The following is a 15,085-nucleotide window of genomic DNA, read 5'->3' as shown; positions in this document are numbered from 1 at the left end:
TGTCATGACAGCCAATGTAAGAAAGTTATTTCTTTTTAATGTATATATTTACTTATTATTGCTTTGTGTGTGTGTGCGTGTGTGTGTGTGTGTGTGTGTGTGTTAAGGGGATGCACCAGGGCCGCTTCAGTGCAAGAAAATGTCAGACAGATGATCATTTTCTGCATCTATCTTTATGTGAATACTGGGGAATTGAACCTCAGCCAGCAGGATTTGCAAGCAAGAGTTTTTAACTATCCAGCCATCTCCCCAGTTCAAGAACTTTATTATTTATTTATTTGTTTCTAAGGTAGATCTCACTCTATCCAAGGCTGACCTGGGATTCTCTATGTAGTCTCAGGCTGGCCTCAAACTCACAGCGATCCTCCTACCTCTGCCTCATGAGTGCCGGGATTAAAGGCGTGTGCCCCTACACCCGGCGAAAGCTTTATTTTATTTTATTTTTAAAATTTATTTTATTTTATTTTTTTTAAAATTTTTATTTATTTGAGAACAACAGACACAGAGAGAAAGACAGATAGAGGGAGAGAGAGAGAATGGGCGCGCCAGGGCTTCCAACCTCTCCAGATGCGTGCGCCCCCTTGTGCATCTGGCTAACGTGGGACCTGGGGAACCGAGCCTCGAACCAGGGTCCTTAGGCTTCACAGGCAAGCGCTTAACCGCTAAGCCATCTCTCCAGCCCGAAAGCTTTATTTTTTATTTATTTATGAACAGAGTGAGAGAAAGTGGCAGATAGAGAGGAAGAATGGACATGCTAGAGCCTCCAGCCACTGCAAACAAACTCCAGACACATGTGCCACCTTGTGTATCTGGCTTACTTGGGTACTGGGGAATTGAACCTGGGTCCATAGGCTTTGCACGTAAGTGTCTAAACCACTAAGCTATCTCTCCAGCCCCAAGAACTTTATTTTTATTTTTATTTTCTGGGTTTTCGAGGTAGAGTCTCACTCTAGCCCAAGCTGACTTGGAATTCACTATGTAGTCTCAGGCTGACCTCGGACTCACGGTGATCCTGCTCCCTCTGCCTCCTGAGTGCCGGGATTAAAGGTGTGTGCCACCACGCCCGGCTAGAACTTTATTTTTTAAAACAAGAATTCATACCTTACACTTCGCTATTTAAAAAAGCTTCATTTGTTTTAGCATATTATTTTCTAATAACTTTCCTAAATTTCAGTATGAGAAATGAATGCAAATCAATGCAGTGCCTGGACTGTGGGAATAGTGTAAGCAAATTTTATACCTAAATGGCTCAAACCATGATAACATTAATTCAGAAAGGTAGACTGTTAATTTCCAGTATTGGTCCATATACCACTATAGTCATTATAGTGAGGTTCTGAGGACTATAGTTTTCAAACTTACATACGTCTTAAAGAAGATGTGTCTAATTTTTGAATATCATTTTCCAGGCCACTTTTTTTCTGTGGCAGGCAGGATGGGGCACAAATGGCTAATGGCAGTTCACAGCCTGGCTGCCATATTTCTGAAGAACTCCTGGTTCAGCTGCTTTCAGCACACACACTAAAACCTGTTCATTTACTTTTGTATTTTTGTTTTGTTTTGGTTTGCTTTGGTTTTTCGAAGTAGGGTCTCGCTCTAACCCAGGCTGACCCGGAATTCCCTAGGTAGTCTCAGGGTGGCCTTGAACTCATGGTGATCCCCCTACCTCTGCCTCCCAAGTGCTGGAATGAAAGGCGTGCGCCACCATGCCCAGCACTTTTCATTTACTTTTCTATGGAAGAGAATTTTGCATTGCTGACCTTGGATGATGGATGCAACTTGCGTCTCTGATTTAGAGAAAACATTCATTCAGCATTCCTGCCATTAGGAAACAACAGCAAAGCTATGCCAAGACATATGCTAGTTTCAAGTTTTATTTGCAAAGCATTGGCCTACTGTGTGTGCTACAGTGACACTGGTAAATTATTAAACCTCCTCTGTCCTGCTTGAGTCCCCAGTCTTGCTTACCTCTCTCTCCTCTTCCTTGCAGCCTGAGTCTGGAAGTAGTAACTACCTACTGTGTTTCTGCATATCATTTCTCCTTATCTGTGAAGGTTAATATTTTTTAATCTTTCTTTTAGTTATGTTTTTTATTTATTGAGGCAGGGTCTAGCTGTAGCCCAGGCTGACCTAGAATTCACTATGTAGTCTCAGGGTAGCCTCGAACTCATGACAACCCTCCTACCTCAGCTTCCCAAGTGCTGGGATTAAAGGCATGCACCACCATGCCTGGCTAATCTTTTTTTTATTTATTTGTGTGTGTGTGTATGTGTGTGTGTATATGTGTGTGTGTATGTATGCCAAGATTTCTTGCCACTGCAAACAAATGCCTATCAAGCTTTATGTGAGTGGCTGGGGAATTGAACCTGGCCCAGCATGATTTGCAAGTCAGCATGCTTTTAAATATTTTTAAATGTATTTGCGGAGGGGGAGAAAGAGAGAGAGAGAGAGAGAGAGAGAGTGAGAGAGAGAGAGAAAGAAGGAGGAGAATGGGAATAACAGGGCCTTCAGCCACTGTAAATGACTCCAGACACATGGACCACCTTGTGTATCTGGCTTACATAGGTCCTGGGTAATTGAACCCAGGTCCTTTGGCTTCGCAGGCAAACGTCTTATCCACTAAACCATCTCTACAGCCCAACCAAGCAACTTTAACTGAAGAGCCATCGCCCCAGTCCTTGTGATAATCTTTTTTAAAATTATGTTATTTGGGGGGGGAGAGATGGCTTAGTGGTTAAGTGCTTGCCTGTGAAGCCTAAGGAGTCCAGTTTGAGGTTCAATTCCCCAGTACACATGTAAGCCAGATGCACAAGGTGGTGCATGCATATGGAGTTTATTTGCAGTGGCTGGAAGCACTGGTGCACCCATTCTCTCTCTCTCCCTCTTTCTCTGTCTACTGTTATCACATAAATAAAATAAAAATTATGTTGTGTTATGTTATTTATTTAAGAGAGAAAGAGAGAAGGAAGAGAGAGAAAGGGAGAATGGGTACACCAGGGCCACCTGCTGCTACAACTGAACTCTTGATGTATGTGCCACTGTGCATCTGGATTTATGTGGGTACTGGGGGATTGAACCTAGGCCAGCAGACAAGCTGAGTCAAGTCCCCAGCCCCTGTGGTGGTTCATCTTGATTATCAACCTGATTGGATTGAGAAGTGACTAGGGATAGGTTAAGCACACCTCTGGGCATGTCTGTGAGGGTGTTTCCAGAAATAATTAGCGAAGGAAGGAAACTGGCCCTGAGTGGGGGCAGCACCAATCCTATTGCCTGGGACACTGGTCGAATGAAAAGGGGAAAAAACAAAGAGGAAACAGTCCACTCAAACGGCCATGCCTTCTCTCTGCGTCCTAGCTGTCATGCTGTGGGCTGCCCTGTTCTCACACCCTCTGCCCTATGGACCACGACCTCTGAAACCATGAGCCAAAACCACTGTTCCCTCCCTTAACTTGTTCTTTCAACAATCAACACACCACTTTCAATAAAACACACATGTAATACAGGAAAACGCATGTGTAATACATGGGAATTTTATCCTTATTGTTTCACAAAATAAGAAGTGCTAACTTCTCTGCATTTCCCCTTTCTAGTAAAAAATACATAGTAAAAAATCCTCCATCTCAATTGATAGTTTTTCATTTCTCTCTTTTTTATTATTATTAAAAAAGGTTACCATCACCATGGGAATTGCTATTCTTTTTCAATTATTGCCATTTGGTAAAAAGTGACTGTTGAGTATTACGGTTTGTTTGTTTTTGAGACATGTAAGCCCAGCTTGACTTCAGCCTTGTTATTTAGCTGAAGATGACCCAATCCTCTTGTTTCCACCTAATACTGGGATTTTGTGCCACTGTTTAGATCAAGTGGTGCCCTGCTATAAGCTATTTCATATAGTGTGTAAAACTATGACTTTTCCTTCTCCTTAAGAGGAATAACTATATGCCCCAAATGACTGGACTCTTGGAAATGTTACTGAGTAGAACGCCCTTTACTTTTGGTTACATTTACTTTCCGTCCTCTGATGTGCAGATATTGTGCCAACTCCAGAGTGGTTGCTAATCTCCTGCTCACTTGGTCCAATAAGCACAATATCATCAATATAATGGAGCAACATGGTACCCTGTGGAGGGGCAGGTGATCAAGAACCCTGTGAACTAAGTTATGACCCAGGGTTGGAGAGATAATATAATCTTGAGGTCAAACAGTAAACGTGTACTGCTGCTGGCCTTACCAGGTGAAAGAAGATTGCTTCTGGTGATTCTTAGGGACAGGTATGGAGAAGAAAGCATTGGCAAGATCAAGAGCTGCACACCAGGTCTCAGGAGATGTGTGAATTTACTCAAGTAAGGAATTCACATATGGTATAGGAGCTACATTTGGAGTCACTACTTGACTGACTTTCTAACAATCAACTGTCATTCTCCAGGGATCCATCTGTCTTCTGAGCAGCCAAGTAGGAGAGTTAAAAAAAAAATAGGACAGATATATGGGAAAATAGCTTCCAAATAAAAGATGTAGTGGGAACCACACCACCACGTCTTTCAAGTTCTTTATTGTGACACTGAACTCTGCAGTCCCTCCAGGGATGTGATATTATTTTTGCTTCACTATAGAAGCAGCTCATATGGCTTCTATTTGGTCTTTCCAACCATAATTGTCCTCCTTCACAGGTCAGGGAACCAACGTGGGGATTCTGCCAACTTCTAAGTATATCTACCCCAAATATGCATTTCTGTATTCACAGAATGAGTTTGGAGACCCACTGGGCCCGCCATGAGCCAGACTTTGGCTAAACCTTCATTGATCACCTTGACCTCCAGAAGTCACCTTCTCTCCAGCCCCCACTAAAGTGATTTTTATCAGATGTTTTGCCCAGCAATGAGAAGGTAGCTAATACACAAATCAAGCAAGACTTGGTACACTTCCTGTGTATTTCACTTCCGAAAATGCCATGATTAATCCCTCAGTACAAAATGCCTACATGAGTCAGGCCATTATGAACTCTGCTTTGACTATGCTATCATATGGTAAGCCCACTAACCTCACCTCTGGCCATTCAGCACTGCCATTTGGCCTTGTTATTCTGGGATCCAGTTAGACCCATTGCATATAAGTCGTCCTAATTCAGTAAACCATGGCTTCCACAATAAGGTCATTATAGAGGAGAGTAATGACAGAGCTCTTCAAGTATGCTGGTGCTCCCTCCCATAAATCTGTTTCTTACAGTTTTAGTGACAGGCACATCTTCTGGACCCTCCAATTGTGGAGGGTTTCACATGACCAGTTCACCTCAGCATTCCAATTCCCTTGCCACTCATTGGTTTGAAAATTCTGCTCTGTTTCTTTTATATCAATACAAATAATTTTATTTCTCTTTGCCAGCTTAATTCATTGGTTAAAGAACTATCTTTCCTCTTGATTGAGATTTGGGTCATCATCCTAATTCTATCATTTTTTTCTTTTATTTAGAATTTTTAAAAATATTTATTTGAAAGATAATGAGTGTTAGTGAACCAGGGCCTTTTATCTCTGCAAACAATCTCCAGACACATGTACCACCGTGTGCATCTGGCTTTATGTGGGTACTGGGGAATTGAACCTAAGTCAGCAGGCTTTGCAAACAGGCTTTAAATGCTGAGCCATGTCTCTAGCCCCCATTTTATATATTTTGAAACCAAGGTTCTTAGTTGTCATCTCTTCTGAAAAATTAATCATTTTATCATTAAGATGTCTTGCTTTTTTATATTTGTTATTTATTTATTTGACAGAGAAAGAGGGAGGGAGGGAGAGAGAGAGAGAGATAGAGACAGAGAGAATGGGCGTGTCAGGGCCTCCAGTCACTGCAAATGAATTCCAGATGTGTGCGCCCCCTTGCGCATCTGGCTAACATAGGTCCTGGGGCATTGAACCTGGGTACTTTGGCTTTGCAGGCAAACACCTTAACCGCTAAGCCATCTCTCCAGCCCAAAATGTCTTGCTTTTTATCTCAAATATTGCTTTTTATGTTAAATTCCATTCATTTGTTATTAATGACATTAAATGTTACCAGTGTTTGTATTTTGTTTTCATTTGTATTGAACTGTTTTATTTTTCTTATTTCTGTTTCTAAATTTCTGGATTATTTTTGGTGTGCCTCTTGAACTATAGGGGTTTGATTTTGCTTTAGTCATATAGGAGATTAAACAAAGTATCCCACATATGTGAGGCAACATCCTACCACTAAGCTATAACCTTAGTCCCTGGACTATGGTTCTTTTTGGGTGGGGAGGAGGGTGTTTTTGAGGTAGAGTTTCACTCTAGCTCAGGCTGACTTGGGACTCACTCTATAGTCCCTGACTGGCCTTGAACTCACAGTGATCCTCCCATTTAAGCCTCCTAAATGCTAGGACTAAAGGCATGCACCACCATGTCCAGTTGAACTATAGTTTTATCTGTTTGCTTGCTAAAAAATGAAATGAATGGTTTTTTTTATAATATATTAATAAATGAGTTACATCCAATTAACACATATAGTTGCCCAGTATGTTTGAATTCCTTCCTATTATCAAATTTAGGTCTTTTTTTCATTTTGTTTAGTTTTCTACTCTTCTTTAGGATTGATATTTTTCTTTTCAAAAAGTATTTAAAATATTTTATTGATTTATTTGCAAGTGGGAAAGAGAGAGAGAATGAATAAATATGGGCATGCTAGGGCCTCATGTCACTGAAAATGAACTGCAGACACATACACTATTTTGTGCATCTGGATTAACATGGGTACTGGGGAATTAGACTTTGCAAGCAATTGCCTTTAGCTACTGAGCCACCTCTTTACTTCCTATCTTAAAAAAAAATTTTTTTTTTCTAGGCAGAGTCTCATTCAGCCCAGAGCTGACCTGGAATTCACTATGTCGTCTCAGGGTGGCCTCAAACTCACGGTGATCCTCCTACCTCTACCTCCTGAGTGCTGGGATTAAAGGCGTGCGCCACCGTGCCCAGCTCAATAAAAATATTTTTTAAAGTTATTATTTATGTGTGTGTGTATGGGTGTGTCAGGACCTCTTACTGCTACAGTGACTTTGTAGCTTACATGGGTGGCTTGGGAATTGAACCAGGACTGACAGACTTTGCAAGAGAGTGCCTTTAACCACCAACCCACTTTCCCAGCCCCAGGACTGATTTTTTTTTTCTTTTAAATTTCACAAATGTTTTATTTATGCACTAGTGTGTATGTGTGTGTGTATGTGTGTATGTGTGCCCTAGAGCCTCCTGTCACTCCCAACAAGCACTGGACAGTTGTGCCATTGTTTGTACCCAGCTCACATGGATACATGGCTTGGAAAGTGAACAGCAGTCTTTGCAAGCAAGTGCCTTTAACTGCTGAGCCATCTTTCTAGCCCTAGAATTGATGTTTTATTTTGTTAAAAAATTATTTATTTATTTGAGAGAGGCAGGTCAACAGAATGAATGTGGGCGTGCCAGGGCCTCCCACTGCTGCAAATGAACTCCAGACACATACGCCACTTTGTGTACCTAGCCCTATGTGGATACTGGGGAATTGAACCCAGGTCCTCAGGCCCTGCAAGAAAGTGCTTTTAACCACTGGGCTATCTTTTCGGCACCCAGGATTGGTGTTTTCTATGTAATTTTTCCCTTCTTTGTTGAACTTGAAGCTGTACATTTATTTCTATTTTTTTAAAAATATTTTTATCTATTTGCAAACAGAGAGAGGAGAGAGACAGAGTGAGAGAGAATGGGCATGCTAGGGCCTCCAGCCATTGCAAATGAACTCCAGATGCATGCGGCACTATACGTCTGGCTTTATGTGGGTACTGGGGAATTGAACTTGGGTCCTTAGGCTTTTCAGGCAAGTGCCTTTAACTGCTGAGCCATCTTTCCAGCCCCAGGATTGATGTTTTATTTTTGTAAAAGCAAATTATTTATTTATTTGATAGAAGCAGATAGACAGAATGAATGTGGGTATTCTAGGGCCTCCTGTTGCTGCAAAAGAACTCCAGATGCATGCAACATTTTGTGTACCTAGCCCTATGTGGGTACTGGGGAATCAAACCTTGGTCATCAGGCCCTACAAGCAAGTGCTTTTAACCACCGGGCAATCTCTCCAGCTCCCAGGATTAATGTTTTCTATGTATTTTTCCCCTTCTTTGTTGAACTTGAAGCTATACATTTATTTTTGAGCATGCATATTCATCTATATTTTTTCTACAAAGTCTTAATTATGCAATATTTGTTTCTTCCTCCTGATCAAGACACAAGGTGACATGTACTCAGTGGCTCACAAAATACACACAATGATTTGTAAAATCCATAGCTAATTCCATTTGCTAGCTTAACTTACCAATTTTGGTACTTGACATTGCTTTTGCAGCTAATTTCTTCCGTCTGAGGTGACGTTCTTCTAACTGATGTATGTACGTGTTTTGATAGCTCTTTTGCTATAGGCTTGTAGTTTGTAAATTCTCTTACTTCTGTATGTTGATTTCATATGTGTAAACATGTACTTTTATGAAGCATTTATTCTATCCATCCTGTACAATGTGGCCAACTAGAAATTAAAGCGATGGGGCTGATGAGAGAGCTCAGTTGGTAAAGCTCTTGGCTTACAAGAGAACTTCAGTTCTATCCCCAGAACACACACATAAAAGCTGGGCAATGCGCTGGAGAGATAGCTTTTAGCAGTTAAGGTGTTCACCTGAAGAGCCTAAGGACCCAGGGTCAATTCCCCAGGACCCACATAAGCCAGATGCACATGGTGGCACATGCATCTGGAATTTGTTTGCAGTGGCTAGAGGCTCTGACATGTCCATTCTGTCTGTCTGTCTGTCTATCTCTATCTGTATCTCAAATAAATGAAATAAAATACTAAAAAAAAAGTTGGGGGCTGGAGAGATGGCTTAGCAGTTAAGGTATTTGCTTGCAAAGCAAAAGGATCCTGGTTCAACTCTCCAAGACCCGTGTAGGCCAGATGAACAAGGGGGCGCATGTATCTGGAGTTCGTTTGCAGTGGTTGGAGGCCCTGGCATGCCCATTCTCTCTCTCTCTCTCTCTCTCTCAAATAAATAAAATATATTCGAAAAAAAAGTTGGGCCTGGTGGTGCCCACTTGTTACTGCAGTGCTAGAGAGGTGGACACAAGTGGACCCCGGGGACTCACTGGCCAGCCAGGCTAGCTTACTTGGCAAATTCCAAGCCAATGAGAGGCCTTGTCTCAACAAATGATGGACAGTACCCAAGGAATGACCCCTAAAGTTGACCTTTGGCTTCTTCACACATGCACAGCACACACATATGTAACCATACCCCCCCTAAAAAAAATGTTAGTACAGAAATTTAAGAAAGAATCCTATCTACTAACCAAAGAGTGAAAAACTAAAATCTCAACTTTGGAACTTGTACTTAGTGAGTCAGTTATTGTCAACATCATCCACAGCAAAAAAATATCCGATATCACGTGTTACATGTAAAAGACTATGACTCTAAAATCATAACCTGGATAGGATCAAACCCATAAGCCTACGATTCATTCATGGAAAATGCAGAAAACAGAACAGTGTGGTTTGCAAGGGAATGTGGCCTGCAAAATCTAGGTGTGAGCAAGTCTCTGATCCAAGTGGAACAATCTAGTGTTTCCAGAACTAAGTGATACTGGAAAAGGTAGAGCAAGACACCAGTGAAGGGCATGTGAGAAACGACAGGGAGATGCATATCTCTTTTGCCTTGTGTGGTTGCAAATTCCCCCAATATCAGCTCTCCTAAGGCAGAGGCAGGCAGATCAAAGCATTTAAGGCCAACCTGGGCTACAAAGTGAATTCAAGTGATAGAGCTGTATCTCAGTGGTAGAGTGATTGTCTAACATATGCAAAGCCTTGGGTCTGATCCATAGCAACACACACGCACACACACACACACAAACACACACATGCGTACACACACACACACACATACATACACACACGTTCACACACATGTATATTTTTATTTATTTATTTATTTTTTGAGGTAGGGTTTCACTCTAGCTCAGGCTGCCCTGGAATTCACTATGGAGTCTCAGGGTGGCCTCTAACTCACAGCGATCCTCCTACCTCTGCCTCCCCAGTGCTGGGATTAAAGGCATGCGCCACCATACCCGGTCTACACATGTATATTTTTAAAGGGAGAATTAAGCTTCAGAGTTTAGACATAAGTCATGCTGAATAGGACTATTAAGAGAACAAGGGAGGGCTGGAGAGATGGCTTAGCGGTTAAGCGCTCGCCTATGAAGCCTATGGACCCCAGTTCAAGGCTCGGTTCCCCAGGTCCCATGTTAGCCAGATGCACAAGGGGGCGCACGCGTCTGGAGTTCGTTTGCAGAGGCTGGAAGCCCTGGCGCGCCCATTCTCTCTCTCTCCCTCTATCTGTCTTTCTCTCTGTGTCTGTTGCTCTCAAATAAATAAATAAATAATGAACAAAAAAATATTAAAAAAAAAAAAAGAGAGCAAGGGAGTGATGACTGCAAAAGTCAAGATGTGATGACTTTGTGTGAGGGAGAGGGAGGAAGGGGAAGCTTGGGACCTCTGGAGTAGCTTGGAGAGAGTATCCAGTTAGAATATAGGAGAGAATAAAGTCAAGGCCCCAGTCTTCAAGGAGTTTACATCCTACTGGGAGAGAGAAAAACCAAAAAAAAAAATATATATATGCACAATACAAAGCTAGTTTTTTCTGTTTTCTATTGCTATAACTGAGTACCACAGACTGGGTAATTACAAAAGGATAGAAACCTGGAATGGGAGATGGATCAGTGGTTAAAGGAGCTTGCTTACAAAGCCTGCCAGCCCAAGATCAAGTCCCTAGCACCCACTTAAAGCCAAAGGGCAAGTAAGTTGGCTCTGGCAAGGGGTGGGCATGGGCTATAACATCCCGAGGCTTGCCATAAGTGACACGCCTCCTCCAGCAAGGCTCCACCTCCCAAACTGCCACTGACTGAGGACTGAGTAGGAGGGTTATTCACATGAGGCTTATGGGGGACACTTCACATTCAAACCCCCACATAGACAAGCTGTAGAAAAAGCCAAAGAACTTGGGTTATAAATGAAGAAATCCCAGGTCTGCCAGGATATAAGGAGAGGGATTCTTATGGCACTGAAAAGAAATAGAAAATGGAATTCTGTCCAAAGTCCCAAGGGTAGCCTGCAAAGAAAGTCACTGAGCATTTGCGTCAGCGGTTGAAAGAAAAAAAGTTAAAGCCATTCTTGTTATTTCCCTGAAAGAGGTGGAGAACATGCTGGTAAACACTATTGTACATGCGGATATAAAGCAAAACTAGGCCATACAGGAGTGAGGGCTGAAAGCTATTTTTGATAACAGGAATGCAAGATGCTGAGGAAAAGACCCATGGCCAGTGGACTAATGGCTTATGATGAAGAAAATACTACTGTCCTAGCTTAAGAGGATTTAGCAGAAAGATTTTTGCCTTTGTGATTTTGAACTCTCAGGGGCTCATAAATATATATTGTCTAAGTCAGGCATGGTGACCCAGCACTCAGGAGGCTGAGACAGGAGAATTGCCATGAGTTCCAAGCCTAGCCTTGTCTAAAGTGAGACACTGCCTTAAAAATAAGTACACTGACTAGTAGAACAGGTTACTTGACCTTGAAATCATGGGAGAAAAACCATCCAAATATAGTATGGAAATTTACATTAAATACAAAAATTCAAAGATGGCTTTTAGAGACTGTTTCTATTTTCTTAACACAGACCACAGAATTGGAAGAGATGAGTTGTGACTGATGTTGCTGTGGTTGCCTATGAAGCCCCAGTCACAGGAAGAGAGCTTCACCCAGAGCCACGAGCATCTCTCTGCTCTTGGGAACCAGATCATGGTCTTTATGGAATTGGCCACTCATAGGGTTGTTCACGTATCAACACCAGAAGTCTCATGGTCAAGATCTGGACTTTTGTGACAAGGAGACAGTCTATTTGAACTATTTGAATTTTATTCTCTTTTGACAGAAGGTTTTGGAACACTCAGATAATCCATATCATGTTAGTATTCCTACCAGAGAAAGCAGATAAAACAATTGTATTAAGCACTCTCTGTAAACCCTACTGCAAGTCTCAAGGTTTTCAAGTTACCGGTTTCATAACCTGTAACCTTGTTAAATGTGTATGACCTAAATGTCAAGATCCTGCATTTTAAGACAGTTTTCTACAATACACATCCATAAATCCAGTTCACTGGAGGCTTCACAAATCAGAGAAGTAGAATGTGCCAGAGTCCAAGGATAAATGGTATTATAATGTATATTAGTTATATTACCTAAGTAAAGCCATGATCTGTTAAGACAGATAGGGATTTATTTCACAAGGCATCAGATATATTGCTAAGAGTGTTGTTGTAATTTCCAGTGTTGGTGAATTTATTAAAGCTCTTCACTTTCGTAGAGTCCAGATTGAGCTGCCAGGCGCTGAAACTCTCCTTCAGGGTTAAAAGCTTGCTTTACATCCAAACCTTTCCCATTCAGTGCTAAGTATTTGCTGAATGTTGGTCGAACACGCAGCTGCTTAGGAGCTGGAAGAGTTTGGTTTGGACGAGCTGAAATCAAATGAAAGTTTATTCAGAAAAGTTGTTGTAGGGCTTAGCAGTTAAGGCACTTGTCTGAGATGCCTAAGGACTAAGGTTTAATTTCCTAGTATTCACATAAGTCAGATGCACATAGGGGCACATGCATCTGGAGTTCATTTGCAGTGGCTAGACATCCTGGAGTGCCCATTCTCTCTCTATCTGCCTCTCTCTCTCTCTCAAACAAACAAATAAAATAAAATAAAGTTCCTCTCACTTTTTGTTAGAGAAGCTTCTCATTTCAGATGGCAGTGACCACTGGGATGATCCAAAAGGCACCATAGTGTCGAGAAGTAACAGAAGAGTATTCCACAATGAAATATCCCTATCATATCTTCCAAGACTCAGGGTGCATTGCAGAAGAGGTGGCAGAAACAATGTAAGAGCCAAAGGAGGGTAGGACTACTTACAAAGCAATTGGTAAGACAGAAATTAGCCTTGATATCCATGAACTCACAGTGCCTAGCTCTACCTCACAAGAACTTAATAGGAGAAAAGAACATAATAGGAGAAAAGATGATGATTTCAAAATAAAAGAGAGCCTACTTGAGAGGGAGAGGGGATATGATGGACAGTGGATTTGTGAAGGGGAAAGTGGGAGAGGGGAGAGAATTATCATGGTTTATTGTCTATAATTATGGAAGTCATCAATAAAAAAAGTTTTAAAAATTTGTTTTAACAAATTGATTAAACTTGATGTTCATGAACAAGCAGGAAAATGGAGGTGGGGGAAAATTATTACAGAGAAAAATCCCTCAAGTGGCTCTCATGCAATGCTGAGATGTACATTTCTGGTTCCTTCCCGCCGGCAGAGTGGCGTACCTGTCACGTCTAATCTCGTGTTACACGTCGTCACTCCCGCTTCATTCACTGCCGACACCGTGTACCACCCAGCGTCTTTCTTGTTGACATCTTTAATCAGTAAAGTTACCCTGCCAGCGTCATCATGATATAAGCTGAAATTGGAGCCCAGGAGTTAATATTTTGTGAGGTTTAAGTGATATCTCTGCCCTTCATAATCAGACATAGAAGAAAAAGCTGTTAAAAATTCCAAGCTGGGGCTGGAGAGATGGCTTAGCGGTTAAGCGCTTGCCTGTGAAGCCTACGGACCCCGGTTCGAGGCTCGGTTCCCCAGGTCCCACGTTAGCCAGATGCACAAGGGGGCGCACGCGTCTGGAGTTCGTTTGTAGTGGCTGGAAGCCCTGGCGCGCCCATTCTCTCTCTCTCCCTCTATCTGTCTTTCTCTCTGTGTCTGTTGCTCTCAAATAAATAAATAAATAATTAAAAAAATTCCAAGCTGTGGGGGCTGGGGAGATTGCTTAATGGTTAAGGTGCATGCCTGTGAAGCCTAAGGGACCAGGTTCAATTATCCAGGTTCCATGTAAGCCAGATGCACAAGGTGGCACAGATATCTGGAGTTCATTTACAGTGGCTGGAGGCCCTAACATGCCCATTCTCTCCCTTTCTCTCTCTCCGTTTCTCTGTCTCAAATAAAAATAAATATTTTTTAAAATTCCAAGCTGTGGGCGTGGTGGTGCAATACCTTTAATCCTAGCACTCAGGAGGCAGAGGTAGGAGAATCACCATGACTTCAAGGCCACCCTGAGACAACATAGTGAACTCCAGGTCAGCCTGGGCTAGAGCTATGCCCTACCTAAAAAAAAAAAAAAATCCCAAGCTGGATTTACTTCTTGCTCAGTAGCTTTTTTAGTTTGTTTGAGTTACATATCTTGGTTTTGGGGGCGGAGGTGTAGCTTGTGGTTAGAGTGATTGCCTTGTGTGCACAAGAGCCTGTGTTGAATCCCTAGCAACTCTCTCTCTCTTGTCTCCCCTTCTCTAAACCATCCTCTTTTCTATATCATTTATTTCCTGGAGCCATCTTTCTTTATTGTCAATAAAAAGATAAATCCTAGGGGCTGGAGAGATGGCTCAGTGGTTAAAGATGCTTGCTTGCAAATTCTCACACCTTGTTCTGATTCCCCAATACCCAGGTAAAGCCAGATGCACAAAGTGGTGCATGTGCATGGAGTTCATTTGCAGAGATCTTGGTGCGCTCATGCTCTCTCATAAATAATTTTTTCTTTCTTTTTTTTTTAAGGTAGGTTCTTGCTCTAGCCCAGGTTGACCTGAAATTCACTCTGAAGTCTCAGGCTGGCCTTGAACTCATGGCAATCTTCCTGCCTCAGCCTCCATAGTGCCGGGATTAAAGGCGTGTGCCACTACACCAGGCTAAAAAAATCAATTTAAAAAAGACAAATCCTAGGCTTACCTTATGTCTTCATTTTATGATTAGTGAATTCTGATACACACAGACACATACATATAATAGATCTCAATTTAATAATTTAATGTACATTTATTTTAAAAATTTTATTTATTTCCACATGTGTGTGTGGGGAGGAGGCACCAGAGTCTCCTACTGCTTGATGCAAATGAACACCAGATGCTTGCATCATTTTTTGTGGGTCCTTGGGAATCAATCCCAAAC

General features: G+C 41.9%; 1 protein-coding gene across 2 annotated transcripts in view; it reads right to left on the bottom strand.

The window, feature by feature from the left end:
- Positions 1-11,949: 11,949 nt before the first annotated feature.
- Myot (myotilin) overlaps positions 11,950-15,085 on the bottom strand; it is a 33,906-nt gene continuing 30,770 nt past the window's right edge. For both annotated transcript variants that reach the window (XM_045152722.1, XM_004665094.2), the window contains exons 9-10: positions 13,420-13,553; positions 11,950-12,570 (exon numbers count right to left, since the gene is read on the bottom strand). In XM_045152722.1, the coding sequence (XP_045008657.1) occupies positions 12,398-12,570; positions 13,420-13,553 (307 nt within the window). In that variant the 3' untranslated portion in view covers positions 11,950-12,397. The remainder of the gene's footprint in view (positions 12,571-13,419; positions 13,554-15,085) is intronic.

This window comes from Jaculus jaculus, chromosome 6 (genome assembly GCF_020740685.1).
Source record: "Jaculus jaculus isolate mJacJac1 chromosome 6, mJacJac1.mat.Y.cur, whole genome shotgun sequence".
Classification (NCBI taxonomy): Eukaryota; Metazoa; Chordata; class Mammalia; order Rodentia; family Dipodidae; genus Jaculus; species Jaculus jaculus.
This window is presented reverse-complemented; position numbering and strand designations above follow the sequence as displayed.